The following is a 20,178-nucleotide window of genomic DNA, read 5'->3' as shown; positions in this document are numbered from 1 at the left end:
CTCCCTCTCTCTCTGCCCCTCCCACCTCATGCTCTGTCTCTGTCTTTCTCTGTCAAAAATAAATAAACATTAAAAAAAATTAAAAAAAAAAAGAAGAATATAATCAGGGAGGATGTCGGAAGTAGGCTTTAAGTATCACTACAAACACTAAACGGGCACACCTAGCACCCAGATTGTGATTTCTAAATACTATCCACTTACAGACAATATAAGAAGAAACAAGCTATACAACACCATAAAAATAAAATTAGCCAAATCCAGAATTTAGGAAATTCTTTAAGACAAAAGCCAAGATTCTAGAACCCCTAAGAAAACACAAAATAGAGGAAGAACTGTTATAGGTTAAAACACACTTAAGACACACAACAAACATATGTAATATATGGACCTTGATGGATCCTGATTCAAACAAAAACTTACTATAAAAACACATTTTTTAGATAACCTGGGAAATTTTAATATGGACTGGATATTAAATAATAAAAGAAACTATATTAGGTAGGATGATGTTGTGGGTGTAAGAAAAGTTCTTATCTGTCAGAAATGCAGGCTCAAGTATTTATGAGTATAATGGTATAATGCCTGTGATTTCTTTTAAAATATTTCCAGTATCAACAACATACAAGTCATGTTCCAGCCTGTTGAGGGAGTTTGGCTCTTTATAGTGTAACAGAATATATAATCAAACTTTAGAAGAGATTTCACTACAGATACATGTGGAATGAATAATCACCATGTTTAAGGGATGTTTTTCTCAATACATGTGAACCTAAGTAACACTGTCAGCCAACCTCCAAGTCAACATCTCATATACTCATACACTATACAACACTTCATCAAATAAAAGCTTTGTTAAAATCATGATAGCTTACATCAACTTGTCATGCCATTTCCTTCACCTATTAACAAAGTAAACCTAATAAAAGAGAAGTCAAGGTTAGCCTGACATGACTTGTTCTTAGTGATGCCTACAGATTCTCAAAGATCACTGCATTCTTATCTAAATGTCTCCTATGTGTCTAATAATTTGTTCCAGATTTTTCTAAGGAATCACAATGAACCAATCATTTGTAATTCTCAAATCCCACCTTTACCATATTGGAAAATGTAATTATATTGACATATAATTTACATGCCACACAATTCACCCATTTAAAAAATACAATTCAATGGTTTTTAGTATATTAAGACAGTTGTATAACTATAACCACCATCTAATTTTAGAATATTTTAATTTCTCCTAAAAGAAACCCTTTAACAATGAACTGTTACACCCCATTCCCCACCTTCCTTTATTTTTTTTGTTTTTATTTATTTTTGAGAGAGAGAAGAGAGAAAGCAAGCACAAGTTGGGGAGGGGCAGAGAGAGAGGGAGACAGAGAATCCAAAGCAGGCTTCAGGGTCTGAGCTGTCATCACAGAGCCCAACACGGGGCTTGAACCCACGAACCATGAGATCATGACCTGAACTGAAGTCGGACACTTAACCGACTGAGCCACCCATGCAAGTCCCCACCTTCCATTCCTAATCTTTTCTGTCTCTAAAAGTTTGGACTACTGCAAATATTTCAAACAAATGGAATCATACAAGGTATTTTTAATGGCTTTTTAGCTTTAAAAAAATAAGTTATTATCTTTTAGGATCTCCCACCTTTTAGTATAAAAGTTAATTCCTGTAAGATAATACATTCAAGTTCCTTCAACTCTGGAATATTTAAGAAACTCACACTCTCCAGGTGCCTGATCCAGTATCAGGTTCCCAGGACTTCCTTCGTTTGACATTTTTAGTCCTGTAACAAGTAATGCATGGGAGCAATACCCAGAGTCTAGACCATTTCTCTGATCATCTTTGCCTCACATATGAGATTCCCCAAGGTTAGCCTAGATCCTCATCTGATGCTCAAGCTATCCCTACTCCATCCTCCAAAACAACGTCCTACCCTACTTTGATTTTTAAGGCTTTGGTTCTTAAGTCAGTCCAGAACTGACCTGGAATTTTGGAAATCTCTCTTGGATTGGGTGAAGTAACTTTCTGGCTCCCCCCAGCTAAACAGAACGGGAAGGAACAAAGAAGACCATGACTTCATCCCATCCCACCAGGTTTCAGCTTTTAATTCTTATGACTGTTCTCTGGACTTCAACTTCCATCTTGCCATTCTCTTTTCTCCCGCCATCAGTCAGGATACGCCATGGTTCCAAAAGCACATCAGTTACAGGAACACAAAGGTTGGCATGAGGGAGTGAGATAGGAGCGAGGTAACTAGATTCTGGAGTCAAAGGTGTGTGTCCTTGGTCCCTTTTACTTCACTGAGGGAGTAAGAGAAGGCTACATATCTGCAAAGGCGAGACAGAAGATAGCCAGTTCTAGCCTGTGAGGCAGAAACTGACTAAAGCCGAGTTACCAGATGGGACAAAGGAAGAACTGAGAAAGAAAGGAGGAAAAAGTGAAGTGGTCAGGGCTCACCTTGCCCAAAGGGGGAAAAAACTTTTGACTAGGGTTAAGTCAGCCCTGAATAGTTGGGAAAGCAGATGGGCCAAAAGGAGAGGGAAGAACTGCTTTGGCATGAGGTTTCTCTGCTGGAGGCCAGCTTTGAAGAGGGAGTAAAGGACAGAGAGGGCTCACACCAACACCTGTCCAAGCCTGCATTCTTTTGGCCATTCAATTAGGTCCCAGGCAGAATTCCCCTCCCCACCCAGTTTTCTCTACAATGTGGAGGGTGACCACCAACTAATAAGTGATATATTATCAAAAGAAGGCAAAAGAACCTAAACTTTCCTGAAGTACTGTTTCACATTAGGAAGGGTTATGCTGTGTCCATGCCCATGGCTCCCAGAAGCCTTCCCCAGATCTATTTGTTAGGCATTTCTTCTTGGAAGCAAGTGCATTATAACTTCCCAAGCTCAGCTGATTAGCTCCCTTTTCTACCCTAGGAGTTTGAACCCAGAGGCAACTTCCAATACATGAGATAAAAAAACATTAATATTTTTAGCAAGTATCTCAATCCGGTAATGTGGTGCCTGAACCAGAAAATGTCTGGCAAGCTCAGAATGTAAGTTTATTTCTGAAATAAACTGCAAGTGCTGAAACTGATCATCTTAATTAATATTATCATTATAGTAGCTACCAATTTGTATGGAACTATAGTATTTTGATATTTTAAACAGTAGTACATTTATGCTAGTATGTACTGGTTAATCATTAAACCTAAGAGATTCATGTCTTATATGGACTCTGAAAGTGACGCTAGTGTCCAAAAAGGTGTATGCCTCCTATCAGGACTGGACATCACCGTTTAACACTCTGTAAGCAAAAAACGTTCTGCTAAAACCTATAGAGCACCATACTGAAATAGTCTAAAGAAGTATATAAGTTTAAAAAATACTATGTGAGGGCACCTGGGTGGCTCAGTTGGTTAAACACTGGACTCCTGATTTTACTCAGGTCACAATCTTGCAGTTCGTGAGTTTGAGTCCCTCATCAGGCTCCATACTGACAGTATGGAATCTGCTTGGGATTCTCTCTTCTCTTCTCTGTCCCTTCCCCACTCTCTCAAAAATAAATAAACTTAAAAAATAAAAATAAAAAATACTATGTGTACCCATGGGGCATCTAGCCGGCTCAGCTGGCTTAGAGTCTGACTTCAGCTCAGGTTGTGATCTCATGGTTTGAGTTTGAGCCCCATATTGGGCTTGCTGCTGTCAGTGCAGAGCCCACTTCAGATCCTCTGTTACCCCCTCTCTCCGACCCTCCCCCACTTGTGTTCTCTCTCAGACATAAAGAAACATTAAAAAAAAATACTATGTGTAACCAAAACACTACCTGTAGTTATTAAAAGTGACACATAAAATAGCATCTACCATATTAGACACAATAAGTCTATCACAAAGTAAAACTTTATTCCACATTCTGAGTACCCATTAGAAGAATAAACTATAACTGAATCCCTATTGCTAGCTTCCTGAGATTTTTAGTATCTGTAGAATGTACTACTTGATTTGCAAACAAAAGCATCACAGTACCTGATAACGTCCATTTATGACAGCATCGTGTAGGGGAGTGATCTGGTACATTCCTTTGATATTTACATCGGCTCCACCTTTTAATAGTTCACTTGCTGTCTGATAAAATCCTCCTACACTAGCTTCATGAAGTGCTGTCCAACCTATTTTACAAAAAGGAAATGGTATTTATGTTTGGCATCTTAATGTTTTGTGCTTGCCCTTATAAACTATATAAACTCTAAGTTGTTTCTTTAAAAATATTTTCATTAGATGAGACAAGATAATCCCACCATGAAAATAAACTATTATTAGGTGGATTCAATAAATCTGAAGGCCAAATAAAATTCCTACCCCCAACTCAATTGTGAAAAATATGAAAAATATGAAAAAAGTAAAATATTTGAAACTATTCTTGTCCAGCTCAAATAAAAACGCTGTAAGGGAGTCATTGTTAGCTTAAAGAAATGTTAATTATAGGCTACTTTTTTGCAAAGAGGGAGAAAAAACTTTATTTGTAGCTCAAGGTACTTCCATTAAAGCAATCCAGCTGTCAGGAATGCACAGAGGTCACTTCAAAAATATGTATTTCTTTACTCATTTGTAAAAAGCTATTTACAGTAGTTCTAACACAAACTATTGTAATAAAACCAGGCATACAAATAAGTATCTGTATGTCTTATGTATCCTCATTAGCCAGAGACAATGGTACATTATATTTATTCAATTCCAATAAATCATATGATTGATGTAAGAAAACCTAAAAGGTGCATGTTAAAAGTGTATTAAGGGGGGGGGGGGGATAATTCTTTGTTGTTCTGAGCATTCTATTAGATACCAGTAGCAGCACTCCCCCATTCCAGTTGTAACAACCAAAAATGTTTCCACAAACTGCCAATGTGCCCTAAAAGCCAGTATCACCCCAGTTAAGATCTATTGTCATAAGATGTTATAGAAAGAGTTTCTCCTATAGTATTAAATAGAAAGCTTTGAGGAAGAAATGAAGAGAAACAAAAAAGGTAAATATATAGTTAATAGAGGAGGTTTTTTCCTATAAATTTCTTTAAAATGCATGTGACCATTTAAATTGAAAATCATAACATTATATTTTAGTGTTATTAATTTATATAGCTGTTATATGGCATAAAAGATAAGGGAGATGTGTTCAACGTTCTGACATTTTATAGAAATATTAATATACTAACTCTGAAAAGAATGAAACATTAAAGATGTACATTGCAATCCCTAGGGTAATCACTACAAAAAAAAAAAAAAGGCAAAGACATAGAAAGGAAAAAAAGGATAACATACACAAGGAACAATTAGTAAAATCACAATCCTCACTCAATCCTACCTTTTATATTAAATTAAAATTGACTAATTGCCCCAATTAAAAGGCAGAGATAGTCAGAATTTATCTATTTCTTTTTATCTAAAAGCTATCTATAAGAAATATGTATGTATGCTATCTATAAGAAATAAATTTTAAATATAAAGAGGTTGAAAATAAAAGGATGGAAAAAGAGCAAATAGACAAGAAACATAAGATACAGCTAGAATGTCTATATTAATATCATAGAGAGTAGCTTCAAGACAAAATGTATTACTAGAGATAAAGAGAAATATTTCAAAATAATTAAAAGGTCAATTTATCAGAAGACATGACAATTTACAACTGTGTATGTACCTGATAACAAAGCTTCAAAATACAGGAAGCAAAAATGGACAGAATGAAAGGGAGAAAGAGACAACTCCACAATCATAGCTGTTAATATTTCAATATTCTCCTCATGAAATGATAAACTAGACAAAAAAATCCATAAAGACAGACATGATCTGAACATTATTAATCATCTGCATCTAAGCAACAGTTAGAGAACATTACATAAAACTGAGGAATAAACATTCAAATACACAAGGGATGTTAACCAAGAAAGACTATATACTAGGAAATTGACCGATTCTCAATAATTGTAAGAGGATAAAATTCACAGAAAGTATATCCTTTGACCAAAAGTAATTAAATTAGAAACCAATATCAGAAAGATACCTGGACATTCTTCAAATACTTAAAAATTTAATGACTTCTTGGCACAAAACCAGACACACAGACCAATGGAACAGAATACAGAACCCAAAAACAGGCCCACAAATGTATGGCCAGCTAATCTTTGACAAAGCAGAAAAGAGTATCCAATGGAAAAGTCTCTTCAGCAAAAGGTGTTGGGAAAACTGTACAGTGACATGCAGAAGAATGAACCTGGGCCACTTTCTTACCCCATACACAAAAATAAACTCAAAAAGGATGAAAGACTTAAATGTAAGACAGGAAACCATCAAAATCCTAGAGGAGAAAAAAGGCAACAACCTCTTTTACCTTGGCTGCAGCAACCTCTTGATAGAGGTTTGGGTTACATAGGTGAATATATATGTCAAAATTCATCAAATAGCACATTTAAGATCTGCATGTCACCATATGAAAATTTTACCTCTAAAAAAAATTGAACTCTAGTTAGAGATATTATTTCTCAGGTGTTTAGTGGTAAAATGTACTAACTTTCTTTGAACTGTGTCCACATAAAGATGGATTGATGGACAGAGATTTATAGATGTAAAGGTATGATGGATAGGCAGGGGCTCTGCCCCCTGGTTCCTGGCACAGAATGTCTAAAACCTTTTAAACACGGGTGCTAGGAGAATCTTTTGTTCTAATATTTGGTCTCTCACCCCAGTTACTCATACAGAATCCCCAAGACCTTTATAATTTCCCAAGTGATAAAAATGTCTGACACAAAGCTCCTAAGTCCCTTATTCCCTGGGTGATAAAAATATCTTTTGTTCTAGTGAGGCAACTTTTGGTGGGCTCCCAGGTTGGGGCTGCTCATAAGAAAGACTAAACCATGATCAGAAACTTGGAACTTTCAGTTTCATGCCCTCCCAACCCCCACCCTGCCTTCATGATGAAGAATCCATGAAAACCCCAAAACTCCGGGGTTCAGAGAACTTTTCCACACTGGTGAACACAACTAGGTGCTAGGAAGGTAACACACTCCAATTCCACACCGACAGAAGCTCCTGTGCTCAGGACTCTTCTAGACCTCACTCTATGTATCTTCATCTGGCTGTTTGTCTGTATCTGTAACCTTTGTCATATCCTTTATCATAATAATAAGTAAACTTACATGGTAAACATAAGTAAGTGTTTCCCTGAGTTATGTGAGCTACTTTAGGAAATGATCGAATCTGAGGAGGGGACTGTGGGAACCTCCAATTTGTAGCCAAGCTGAACAGAAATTGTGGGCAACCTGGGGACCTACTACTTGTGACTGGCATCTGAAGTGGGGGTTTCTGACTGAGCCCTTAACCTGTGGGGTCTGTGCTAATATGGGTTAGTGTCAAAAATGAATTAAATTGCAGGACACTCAGCTGGTGTTGGAGAATTGCTTGATGCGTCCAAAACCCACACATGCAATATCACAAGTGTTAGGAATAAAAGTAGAAGAGACACACACAAGTGTTCTTCCTTTATAGTAAGTATGTGATGAAAATAAATATGTAGAACGTGGGTATTAGGTATACAGATGCTTACTGTAGATTTTTAACTTTTCTGTATGTTTGCAATTTTTCATAATGTCATAAAAATTTCAAATAAATAGCTCACTTGTGAACTTTTGAAACATAAGCACTTAAGGACTACCTATTTTTAAAAACGTAACATAAAAATTATGTCCCTCCAAGCACTATTTCTGATAAAAAGTGTGAACTTGTTTAGATTTCGGGACCTGTGGAAATTTGCTTATCAACGCATATAGTGATTAACCTGGTTATCTGCCACCAGTCTAGGATGAAAAATGAAATGTGAGAAATCCAAAAGTTATTAAAGAAGATGATAATTTTCCTTCTAGAAAACTTCCTATCCTTATTTAGGTTTTGATTAAACTACAATAAAAGTTAGTTTCCTAAAGGGGCAAAAATGACTGCTTTAGGAATAAGAAACCCATAACAAAAGATGAGTTTGTTTTCCCTGAGCCAGAATGATGAAAAACATAAGGTAAATATACAGTGAAAAGCTAGTCTCCTGTTTTAAATTTACTGCAGAAAATTCCCAAAGCAGAGAATTACTGCATGTCAGTAACTCAGAGTTAACGGTGGGGCCTCAAGGAAGGAGTGAAAAACGAATGCTACTCTGGAGACCTAAACAAGAATGAACCAGTGATGAACAGTACCAGTCTTAAGGATGAAAGAAATTCCCAGCATCCACAAAGCCAGATGGACCTTTATTCTGCAGAGAGAGCCATGGTAGACCAGATATGGCTACACATCTGACAGAAAAAAATCAAACGGGGGTGCCTGGGTGGTTCTGTCCGTTAAGTGTCCGACTTCAGCTCAGGTCATGATCTCGCAGTTCATTGGTTCGAGCCCCGCGTTGGGCTCTGTGCTGACAGCTCAGAGCCTGGAGCCTGCTTCACATTCTGTGTCTCCCTCGCTCTCTACCCCTCCTGCACTCACACTCTCTCTCTCAAAAATAAACATTAAAAATTAAAAGGAAAGAAATCAAATGTACAAAGAATTTACCTGCCCTTAGGGATTACTCCTTCTGTGTTACAAAACCACTCCTTCAAAATAAAGATGGATCACACTTTACAACAGATCTTTTATCTCCCAGATCTACCAGTGGAAGATCCTTTTCTTTTTAAGTTTATTTATTTTTGAGAGCGCGAGAGAGAGAAAGCATGAGTGGGGGAGGGGCAGAGAGAAAGAGGGAGAGAGAATTCCAAGCAGGCTCCACACTGTCAGCACAGAGCCTGATGCAATGCCTGAAATCATAAACGTTAAGATCATGACCTGAGACAAAATCAAGATGCTTAACTGAATGAGCCATCCAAGCACCCCTACAGGTTGGAAGATCCCTAAACATTTTTTTTTCTTTTTAAAAATTTAATCATCTTGAAGGAAGTATCTTTAAAGCTTTATAGGATTATAAATTTCCCAGAAAGAAAATATAACCTAACACATTTTTAATAAAGATTCAAGATCCTAATAATCATAATATTAGTTATATGCTCTAATGTAGCAATTGTTAACACCCACGGAGGTCTAAGTGCATGCTTTACTACATTATATAGTCTTCAACAATGTGTCCTCTCATTTTTAATTTTTTTGTCTTTTGCCTTGTTGTTAAACTTCTTGCTATTATCAACATCCTGGTCTGTGCCAATCTTTGCTTTCATTTCTACTGTGCCATACACTTAGGAATCAGATAGAATTCTGTGTAAAATAATGCTAAGAGCATTCGTCTGAGATAGTTTTAGCGAAGAAGCTTTATGAAATCTGTTTTGGGTATTCAGACTTCAGCCTATTTCCTGGTTGTCACCTTTGTTTTTGATAAATGAAGAATTACTGCAATTGGTTTTTTAAATCAAAGAAAAAGAAAACATAAAATGTAAACAAGGATTTAAAATGCAAATGTTAACCTATGACAAGACTATTGGTCTGTTATTGTAACATTTTATTAATTTCTCAAAAGGCACTTAGCTTTTTTTTGGATTGTATCACAGAATATATTTAAATTTTTCTAGTAAATATGTCTTTCTGTTTTCACAGCATGTGGCACATAGGAGACATACTATAAAAGCTCACTACAATGAACTGGTTTATTACACAGAGGTGTACACCTCTTGCCAGTAGTTGCCAGTAGTTCTTGAACTTTAATGAGAATAAAAATCATTGGGGGAACATGCTAAAATACAGATTTCAAGGTTTCAACCTACATATTTTGACTGTGAGACTGGGTGTGAATATGTGTGTTTGGGGGGGTGAAATAAAGGCTACATTTTAAACAAACACTGCAGGTGACTCTGATGAAACAAATAGTTACAAAGTCTTTAAAAATGCTGCCCTCTAGGGGTGCCTGGGTGGCTCAGTTGGTTGAACTTCCAACTTCAGCTCAGGTCGTCATCTCATGCATGGTTCCTGAGTTCCAGCCCTACATCCGACTCTGTGCTGACAGCTTAGAGCCTGGAACCTGCTTTTGATTCTGGGTCTCCCTCTCTCTCTGCCCCTCTCCTGCTTGTGCTCTAAAATAAATAAACATTAAGAAAAAAACCAACACTGTCCTCTGCAATTTTATGGGATGTAATAGCCAGAAATAAAGGTAAGAGCTAAGATGAAGAGTGAGAAGGAAAAGTAGAGAACAAGAGAGACTTCAAAAAGTCAGAAAAGTATGTTAAGGATAAAGAATTCATGAAGGTCACAGAAGTACCTGGGGCAGTGAGGAGAAAGTGCACAATAAATGGCCAAAGACAAGGAGGGAAGAGACAGCAAGGATGTTAATGGCACAGACAAGGGCTAATGAAAAGAAACACGTTAAGAGATTTTTGGGAAATCCATAAAGTAAAGTTAGCTGCATGTAGAGCTACTCCTGAATTTAAGGAGTAGATAGAGATTAACAAAAACTACCAGACATTTTTTGTGCACTGTTTCATAAAGTCTAGAAATGGTAGAAAAAGTATGGATATATAAAAGCACTACCCAGGCTGGCCCAGTGCTGCTCAGTGCCTTAAGTACTTAAGTGTCTTTAAGGAATCATTCTTGTCCAGGAGAATATAAGGTTCTTTCTGCAAAAAAAGACTATCAGAGATCCAGCCTTGTAGAAAGAAAGTTCTGAGCTCCCTGTCCCACCCTCTCTATCTCATACACCCTTCTCTCCATTTCCCTGGCCATTGCCCCTGTTATACACCTGCAATGTTATCTCAATTTCCGTCACATCTCAAGTGTACCATCAGCTTCTTTCAGCTTTTGACCTCACTTCTCTTCCATTCAAAGCTGAGTGTCACGGTAACAACGCCCATGCAAAGCCAGCAAGTCAGCCCCAAGAACGGCATTCTTCTGTGCAAGCCAACTGCACGTGACCCACCCGGTGGGCCCTCAGCAGGCATAATCTTTGAAGGTTAAATATACTACTCTTCTCCTGCTCCTCTTTCCCCTCGTTACCATTTCCCAAGGAGATGATGATGATCAGCTACTTAAGCAGGAAAATGACCTGGAAACTCTGTGTGAGATTGCCTCAGGTCCACTTTGCCATACTTGCACAGAAGTGACTCTGCAGAAACTACGAACCACCTTCAAAATAATGTGGGTGGTAATTCCAACTTACCAGCATAACTTTGTTGATTAACATTTCCCCCTTTTACTATAAAATGATGAACAAGGTCAGGGTCATTGTGCAGAGCAGCCTGATACAGTAAGTTCTCTCCAAAAATGTTTCTACGGTTAATGTTAGAAAGAGGTATTTCATTCATCTTCATTTTTCCTGAAATGAGGGAATAAACAAAAGAAAACAAAAAAATAGGAATCCTTATTTGAAAATCAGAAGGAATACATGTAATAGAGTGAATCTAGTCAACATTCTGGAATTATATTATGAAAAAGTATTGCATCCGTTTACCCAACATTATATAACGTTATCTACAGGTAAAAAGGTGAAAGAAAAAATGTCATTAGTTTGAAAACACCTGCAATACATTATAAATCATGTAAGAAGTTTATATTTATTGAAACCCCATGAAAAGTACATACTTTAGAAGACTAACAGATTCTTTTTTTAAAAAACCAATTATTTTAAGAGCTCTGGTGAAAAGGATTATTTAAATTTAGAATTAGATGTTATTAAACCCCGCAAAATACTATAGTAATAAAATGTCTTACACCACCATGATGAGAAAATCTCAGAAGTACATAAGGAAGATATAAAAACTAACCCCAGTGAGTCCAGAAAAGAGAAGGCTAAATTTTCTTTCTTTGCTAAAAAGAGCTGTCATAAAATTAAACAAAGAAATATGATCTTGATCTGTACAATAGTTTTGAACTCCTAAGCCAGAAAATATACAATTAAAATAGCTTCCCAGGTTATGCATATCATTTCTCCATGGTGTCTCCGAAAATACTGCCATTCCTCATTAAGATACTCCAAGTCCTGTCAATTTTTATGGATAATACTTCATGTGGTTTTCCCGAATTTGAGAATAGCTTTGATTATAGCTTTTCCAATTTGAATCTAGCTAATCTACCCCTCCTAAATTCTCACAAAGGTAAATGAGTACAGCAGCCCATTTTTTAATGGACTATAATTTATCTGCTTTGCCTTTATTAGACTCCCTCCATTCAGTTCCACTGTAAAAGAAACCAACTTCTGGCCATTTAACCTGCTTCCCCCCATTCTGGACTACAAAGCATTCTGCTCCTACGAGAAAACTGTATGCTTACCAAAACCCAGTAGTCTTTACTCTAAGATCTGTCTTTGCCAGTTATACTTGCTATTCTAGTTATGTAATTTATTAAGGTAACAAATTAAAAAGAATGCCAAATTTTTCAATGAAAACTAAGTTGGGGAAGACATTCACTTCTAATCATGACTAGACAAAATATATATGGGGTAAAACAAAACAAAACAAAACCCTAATATTCAGACACTGGAAAACAGGCAGTTCACATCTACAACTCGTCTGAGAGGAGGGAAACAAAGTGAGCCCTAAGAGCACTCCAGTTTCTTGTCTGGACGCACTTTCCAGAACATAGTACAAGCATAGCAAGGTGATCCTGCTGAACTGAGGAGATAGAGATTAAAGTTTCAGGAGGCTGAGGTGATTAGATTTTGCAGGGCAGGATACCAGGGATGAGGGAGTAAAGAATAGGTACCAGAAATCTAAAGAAGGGACTCCTTGGGCCATTATCTGAATACTAAATGGCTCATATGGAGGAGGAGTCTTCATGAGGCTGGGCAAGAACAACTATCCAAGAACTATAAAATAATAATCGTGACAGGTCACACAGGCCTGGGTGACATTTACATTCCTGACAGCCTGAGGAGAGAGACCTTTTTGAACAACCGGGGCATTAGTGAAGACAAACCGTTGACAAGTCATGTCTCAGTAGGAGGAGTTTAACTAGCTCCAGGATAAAGCCTACACCAAACATGCCTAACTAACAAGGTTTTTTAAAAAGTGCTGAAAGGATCAATTTTTTCTTCAAGTCACTGTGGGTCAAAACAAAATGCAACATTCTTAAAATATATGGAGACATTCAATAACATTTTGTTGCATGTGGATGTCCCATTGTTCTCCTCTACAAAAGCCTTGTGCCTTTGTCAAAATTCAGGTTTTACTCCTGAACTCTTGTTACATTGCTTTCCCTATTTTGACGCAAAAGTCATGCTGTTGTGGTTACAATAACTATATAATTCTTAAAATCAGGCAGAGTGTTAAGCCCTCTAACTTTGTTATTTTTCAGAACTGTTTTACCAGTTTAGGTCCTCTGCACTCTATTTGAATTTTAGAACCAGCGTGTAAATTTCTACAAGAAACCATACAGGAACTTTGACTGGGATTGTATAGAATCCATAAATAGTATCTAGGGAGAAAGAGCATCTTAACAATATTGAGTCTTCTGACTGATGAACAAAGCAATAGACCTCCATTTGTCTCCATCAGATTTTCTTTGGTTTCTCTGAATAATGTTTTGTAAGTTTCAGTGTATCTGTCTTTTACAATAGTTTGTCAAATTTATCCCTATGTAGTTCATATTTTTTGATGCTATGGTATCAATTTTCACTATCTAAATGTTTGTCACTAGAATATAGAAATACAGTATTTGTATTTTCATCTCGTATCCTTTAATTGTGCAAAATTTACTTATACTTGCTTTAATATAGATTCCATTAGATTTTCTACATATATGATTATGTCATTTGTGACTAAACACAGTTTTACTTCTTTCCCCAAATGAATGCTTTTTATTTATTTATTTTTTCCTGATTGCACTGGCTAAACCCTCTGGTACAATGTTCAACAGAAGTAGTGACAGCAGACATCCCCTGCCTTATATTTGATCTTAGGGGAAAAGTATTCAGTCTTTAAGTATAATACCTGTAAATATTTTTGTAGATGCCCTCTGTCAGGTTAACAAAATTCCCCTTTATTCTTACTTTGCTGAGAGTTCTCACGTGTGATGGATGTTAGGTGTTGTCAAATGTTTTCTCTGCATCCAATGAGATGATGATATGGTTTTTCTTTTTTAGCTTGTTAGTGAATTACAGTAATTAATTTTTAAATCAAAACTAATCCTGCATTCCTCAGATACACCCCACTCTGTTATGATGAATTTGATTTGCTAAAATTCCATTTAGATTTTTGCATCTATGTTTATGAGACATTCATCTGTAGTTTTCTGTTCCAGTGATGTCTTTGATTTTGGTTTCAGTTCATTGGTGGTTTCATAGAATGAATTGGGAAATATTTCCTTATCTTCAACTTTTTGGAAGAGTTTGTGGAAAACAGGTACTATTTATTCCTTAAATGTCTAGTAGAATTCACCAGTGAAGGTATTATGAACTGAACTGCATCCCCTCAAAATTCATATGTTGAAGCCATAATAAAATAGGACTGGTGTCTTTATAAAAAAAGGTAGAAACACCAGACCTCTCCACACATGAAGGAAGGACACTTCAAGAAGATGGCTGTCTGCAAGCCAGGTAAAGAGGTCTTGCCAGAAATCAAATTCTTTATTACTTTGATCTTAGACATCTAGCTTCCAGAATGGTGAGAATGTGTCATTTAAGCCATCCAGTTTGTGGTTTGGTTATGATAACCCTAGCAGACTTATCTAGAAAGCATTGAGCCTACAAGTTTTTTGTTTGTTTGTTGATTTTTTGGTGGCAAAGTTTTTAACTACAACTGCAACTTATTTAACAGATAATATTATTATTCAAGTTGCTCATTTCTAATAATTTGTTTCTTTCTATCCCGACTTTCTCAAGGGTTTTTATTAAGAAAGGGTGCCAAATTTTGTCAAAGGCCTTTTCTGCATCGATTGACATAATCATATGGTTCTTTTCTTTTATTAATGTGATGCATCATGTTGCATCTTATATCAGACAAACTAGACTTTAAATTAAAGGCTGTAACAAGAGATGAACAAGGGCATTATATAATAATTACAGGGTCTATCCATCAGGAAGAGCTAACAATTATAAATGTCTATGCGCCGAATACCAGAGCCCCCAAATATATAAAACAATTACTTATAAACATAAGCAACCTTATTGATAAGAATGTGGTAATTTCAGGGGACTTTAACACTCCACTTACAGAAATGGATAGATCATCTAGACACACGGTCAATAAAGAAATATCAGGTAAGAAATACCTGATACATAGGTATTATCTCTGCTTTAAACGTCTGGTAGAACTCCCCTGGGAAGCCATCTGGTCCTGGACTCTTATTTGTTGGGAGATTTTTGATAACCGATTCAATTTCTTCGCTGGTTATGGGTCTGTTCAAGCTTTCTATTTCCTCCTGATTGAGTTTTGGAAGAGTGTGGGTGTTTAGGAATTTGTCCATTTCTTCCAGGTTGTCCAATTTGTTGGCATATAATTTTTCATAGTATTCCCTGATAATTGTTCGTATCTCTGAGGGATTGGTTGTAATAATTCCATTTTCATTCATGATTTTATCTATTTGGGTCATCTCCCTTTTCTTTTTGAGAAGCCTGGCTAGAGGTTTATCAATTTTGTTTATTTTTTCAAAAAACCAACTCTTGGTTTCATTGATCTGCTCTACAGTTTTTTTAGATTCTACATTGTTTATTTCTGCTCTGATCTTTATTATTTCTCTTCTTCTGCTGGGTTTAGGCTGCCTTTGCTGTTCTGCTTCTATTTCCTTTAGGTGTGCTGTTAGATTTTGTATTTGGGATTTTTCTTGTTTCTTGTGATAAGCCTGGATTGCAATGTATTTTCCTCTCAGGACTGCCTTTGCTGCGTCCCAAAGCGTTTGGATTGTTGTATTTTCATTTTCGTTTGTTTCCATATATTTTTTAATTTCTTCTCTAATTGCCTGGTTGACCCACTCATTCTTTAGTAGGGTGTTCTTTAACCTCCACGCTTTTGGAGGTTTTCCAGACTTTTTCCTGTGGTTGATTTCAAGCTTCATAGCATTGTGGTCTGAAAGTATGCATGGTATAATTTCAATTCTTGTAAACTTATGAAGGGCTGTTTTGTGACCCAGTATATGATCTATCTTGGAGAATGTTCCATGTGCACTCGAGAAGAAAGTATATTCTGTTGCTTTGGGATGCAGAGTTCTAAATATATCTGTCAAATCCATCTGATCCAATGTATCATTCAGGGCCCTTGTTTCTTTATTGACCGTGTGTCTAGATGATCTATCCATTTCTGTAAGTGGAGTGTTAAAGTCCCCTGAAATTACCACATTATCAATAAGGTTGCTTACGTTTATGAGTAATTGTTTTATATATTTGGGGGCTCCGGTATTCGGCGCATAGACATTTATAATTGTTAGCTCTTCCTGATGGATAGACCCTGTAATTATTATATAATGCCCTTCTTCGTCTCTTGTTACAGCCTTTAATTTAAAGTCTAGTTTGTCTGATATAAGTATGGCTACTCCAGCTTTCTTTTGGCTTTCAGTAGCATGATAAATAGTTCTCCATCCCCTCACTCTCAATCTAAAGGTGTCCTCAGGTCTAAAATGAGTCTCTTGTAGACAGCAAATAGATGGGTCTTGTTTTTTTATCCATTCTGATACCCTATGTCTTTTGGTTGGCACATTTAATCCATTTACATTCAGTGTTATTATAGAAAGATACGGGTTTAGAGTCATTGTGATGTCTGTAGGTTTTATGCTTGTAGTGATGTCTCTGGAACTTTGTCTCACAGGATCCCCCTTAGGATCTCTTGTAGGGATGGTTTAGTGGTGACAAATTCCTTTAGTTTTTGTTTGTTTGGGAAGACCTTTATCTCTCCTTCTATTCTAAATGACAGACTTGCTGGATAAAGGATTCTCGGCTGCATATTTTTTCTGTTCAGCACACTGAAGATATCGTGCCAGTCCTTTCTGGCCTGCCAAGTTTCAAAAGAGAGATCAGTCATGAGTCTTATAGGTCTCCCTTTATATGTGAGGGCACGTTTATCCCTTGCTGCTTTCAGAATTTTCTCTTTATCCTTGTATTTTGCCAGTTTCACTATGATATGTCGTGCAGAAGATCGATTCAAGTTACGTCTGAAGGGAGTTCTCTGTGCCTCTTGGATTTCAATGCCTTTTTCCTTCTCCAGTTCAGGGAAGTTCTCAGCTATAATTTCTTCAAGTACCCCTTCAGCACCTTTCCCTCTCTCTTCCTCCTCTGGGACCAATTATGCGTATATTATTTCTTTTTAGTGTATCACTTAGTTCTCTAATTTTCCCCTCATACTCCTGGATTTTTTTATCTTTTTCTCAGCTTCCTCTTTTTCCATAACTTTATCTTCTAGTTCACCTATTCTCTCCTCTGCCTCTTCAAGCCGAGCCGTCGTGGTTTCCATTTTGTTTTACATTTCGTTTAAAGCGTTTTTCAGCTCCTCGTGACTGTTCCTTAGTCCCTTGATCTCTGTAGCAAGAGATTCTCTGCTGTCCTCTATACTGTTTTCAAGCCCATCGATTAATTTTATGACTATTATTCTAAATTCACTTTCTGTTATATTGTTTAAATCGTTTTTGATCAGTTCATTAGCCGTTGTTATTTCCTGGAGATTCTTCTGAGGGGAATTCTTCCGTTTGGTCATTTTGGATAGTCCCTGGAGTGGTGAGGACATGCAGGGCACTTCCCCTGTGCTGTGGTGTATAACTGGAGTTGGCGGGCGGGGCTGCAGTCAGTTCTGATGTCTGCCCCCAGCCCACCGCTGGGGCCATAGTCAGACTGGTGTGTGCCCTCTCTTCCCCTCTCCTAAGGGCGGGATTCACTGTGGGGTGGCATGGCCCGTCTGGGCTACTTGCACACTGCCAGGCTTGTGGTGCTGGGGATCTGGCGTATTAGCTGGGGTGGGTAGGCAAGGTGCACGGGAGCAGGAGGGGCAGGCTTAGCTCGCTTCTCCTTAGGTGACCCACTTCAGGAGGGGCCCTGTGGCAGCGGGAGGGAGTCAGATCCGCTGCTGGAGGTTTGGCTCCGCAGAAGCACAGAGTTGGGTGTTTGCGCAGAGCGAGCAAGTTCCCTGGCAGGAACTGGTTCCCTTTGGGATTTTGGCTGGGGGATGGGCGAGGGAGATGGCGCTGGCGAGTGCTTTTGTTCCCCACCAAACTGAGCTCTGTCGTCCGGGGGCTCAGCAGCTCTCCCTCCCGTTGTCCTCCAGCCTTCCCGCTTTCCGAGCAGAGCTGTTAACATGACCTCCCAGGTGCTAAGTCCCGCTTGCTGTCGGAACACACTCCATCCGGCCCCTCCGCTTTTGCCAGCCAGACTCGGGGGCTCTGCTTGGCCGGCGGGCCACCCCTCCGCCCCAGCTCCCTCCCGCCAGTCCGTGGAGCGCGCACCGCCTCGCCGCCCTTCCTACCCTCTTCCGTGGGCTTCTCATCTGCGCTTGGCTCCGGAGACTCCGTTCTGCTAATCCTCTGGCGGTTTTCTGGGTTATTTAGGCAGGTGTAGGTGGAATCTAAGTGATCAGCAGGAGGCGAGGTGAGCCCAGCATCCTCCTACGCCGCCATCTTCCCAGAAAAACTCTCATGCATTTATAAAGAGACTTAGGGACAAATAAATTTCTTATGACACTGAATACTGATGGTCAAGAGTAAGGTTCTTCCTTCTATTTATTCAAGTTTTTTCTTATATTAGCAAAATTTTTAAAGTCTCTTCTTTATAGGTAAGGTACATTTCTTATTAGTTACATAAGCAGGTATTTTCTCTCCTGTGTAATTATTACAAATGGGACCTTCTCCTATATTTTGAGTAACTTATATATATGAAAGGCATTTATTTTTGTTCTATTTTAGTTAAATGAATTTTTTAAAAGTTTTATTTGGAAATAATTTCAGGCTTACAAAAAAGTTATAAAAACAAAACAAAAGATTCACCTATTGTTAGCATTTTGCCACTACTTTATGTCACTCTAGCTCCTTTTTCATATAACATATGCATGTACACAGACATATACATAAATAATAACTTATATACACCATGACCCTTTTGTCACTAATACCTAAGTGTTTATTTCCTAAAAACAAAAATATTCTCATAAATAACCAAATTAATATTAAATTCAGGAAATTTAACAATGATATATTATTATTTAACCTATAGTTCATATTTTAATTTTCCAACTGTATCCCTATTATATTTTAAACAGTATTTCTAGATTCTTATTGTTTCTGATAGTTTCTTAGGATATTCTTTGGGTTTCTTTTAGGAATAAAGAAATAACATCTTAGAATAACAATAATTTTGCCTTCTCCTTTCCTCTGTTTATTCCTCTTGGTATGATTTCTCAAAGTCTTATGCTACGTTGGTTACATCACAAATAGGTCACATATGTAAATTTGAAAAGAGTTCTGTAACTATTCTCTCCAAAGGAGAAGTATAGAAAAAATGCCAGCCTATAAGCCAGAAGTTCGTGATCAAGTCCTAGTTATGGTACTAATGAGCTGTGCACTACCAGGAAAAATACTTAAACCTTTCTCAACTTCTTCATCAGTAAAATGAGAAAGTTGAGACAGATAATCTAGATCATCTCTAAAACATTTTCAGTACCAAAATTCTATTTTTTTCTAAGTTACTTAGTTAAAAAAATTATAAAGAAATCAAATATGCCTCACCATTTTTTCCAGCAAGTTTTCTGTTTTTCCTGATCTGTTTTCCACTCTTGAGTCTGGCTGAATGCATATTCTTCCTTTTACCTTTAATCATTAAAGCAGGATCCTGCATTCTTGAAAAATAAATATGTTTTTAAAATTACTATCATGTCCTCTACAACCATTCACAGAGAATCATATCAAATGTTGACTAAATTTTGAAAACTGAAAGGTATTTTACCGAGCTACTGTCAAGCAGCATGGCAGTTTTAAATATGGAGATTGCAGGGCATCTAGGTAGCTCAGTTGGTTAAATGTCCGACTTTGGTTCAGGTCATGATCTCAAGGTTCATGGGTTTGAGCCACACGTTGGGCTCTGTGCTGACAACTCAGAACCTGGAGCCTGCTTCAGACTGTGTTTCTCCCCCTCTCTCTCCCCCTCCTCTGCTCACATTCTGTCTCTCTCTCTCTCTCAGAAATAAACAAACATTGAAAAAAAAAAAAAAAGACTAAAATATGGAGCTGACTTCTGAATAAATTGCAGATAATTCTGTGACAGGCATGTCAGTCAGTG

At 37.5% G+C, this 20,178-nt stretch overlaps 1 protein-coding gene across 4 annotated transcripts in view; it reads right to left on the bottom strand.

Annotated features, from left to right (window-relative positions):
• ANKRD31 (ankyrin repeat domain 31) overlaps nt 1-20,178 on the bottom strand; it is a 127,883-nt gene that overhangs the window by 72,500 nt on the left and 35,205 nt on the right. For all 4 annotated transcript variants that reach the window (XM_053907269.1, XM_019463000.2, XM_019463001.2 and 1 more), the window contains 3 exons: nt 19,629-19,738; nt 11,155-11,310; nt 4,020-4,162 (listed from right to left, as the gene is read on the bottom strand). In XM_053907269.1, coding sequence (XP_053763244.1) covers nt 4,020-4,162; nt 11,155-11,310; nt 19,629-19,738 — 409 coding nt within the window. The remainder of the gene's footprint in view (nt 1-4,019; nt 4,163-11,154; nt 11,311-19,628; nt 19,739-20,178) is intronic.

This window comes from Panthera pardus, unplaced genomic scaffold, assembly GCF_024362965.1.
Source record: "Panthera pardus isolate Hobbes unplaced genomic scaffold, ASM2436296v1 HiC_scaffold_2, whole genome shotgun sequence".
In the NCBI taxonomy this organism is placed as follows: domain Eukaryota; kingdom Metazoa; phylum Chordata; class Mammalia; order Carnivora; family Felidae; genus Panthera; species Panthera pardus.
This window is presented reverse-complemented; position numbering and strand designations above follow the sequence as displayed.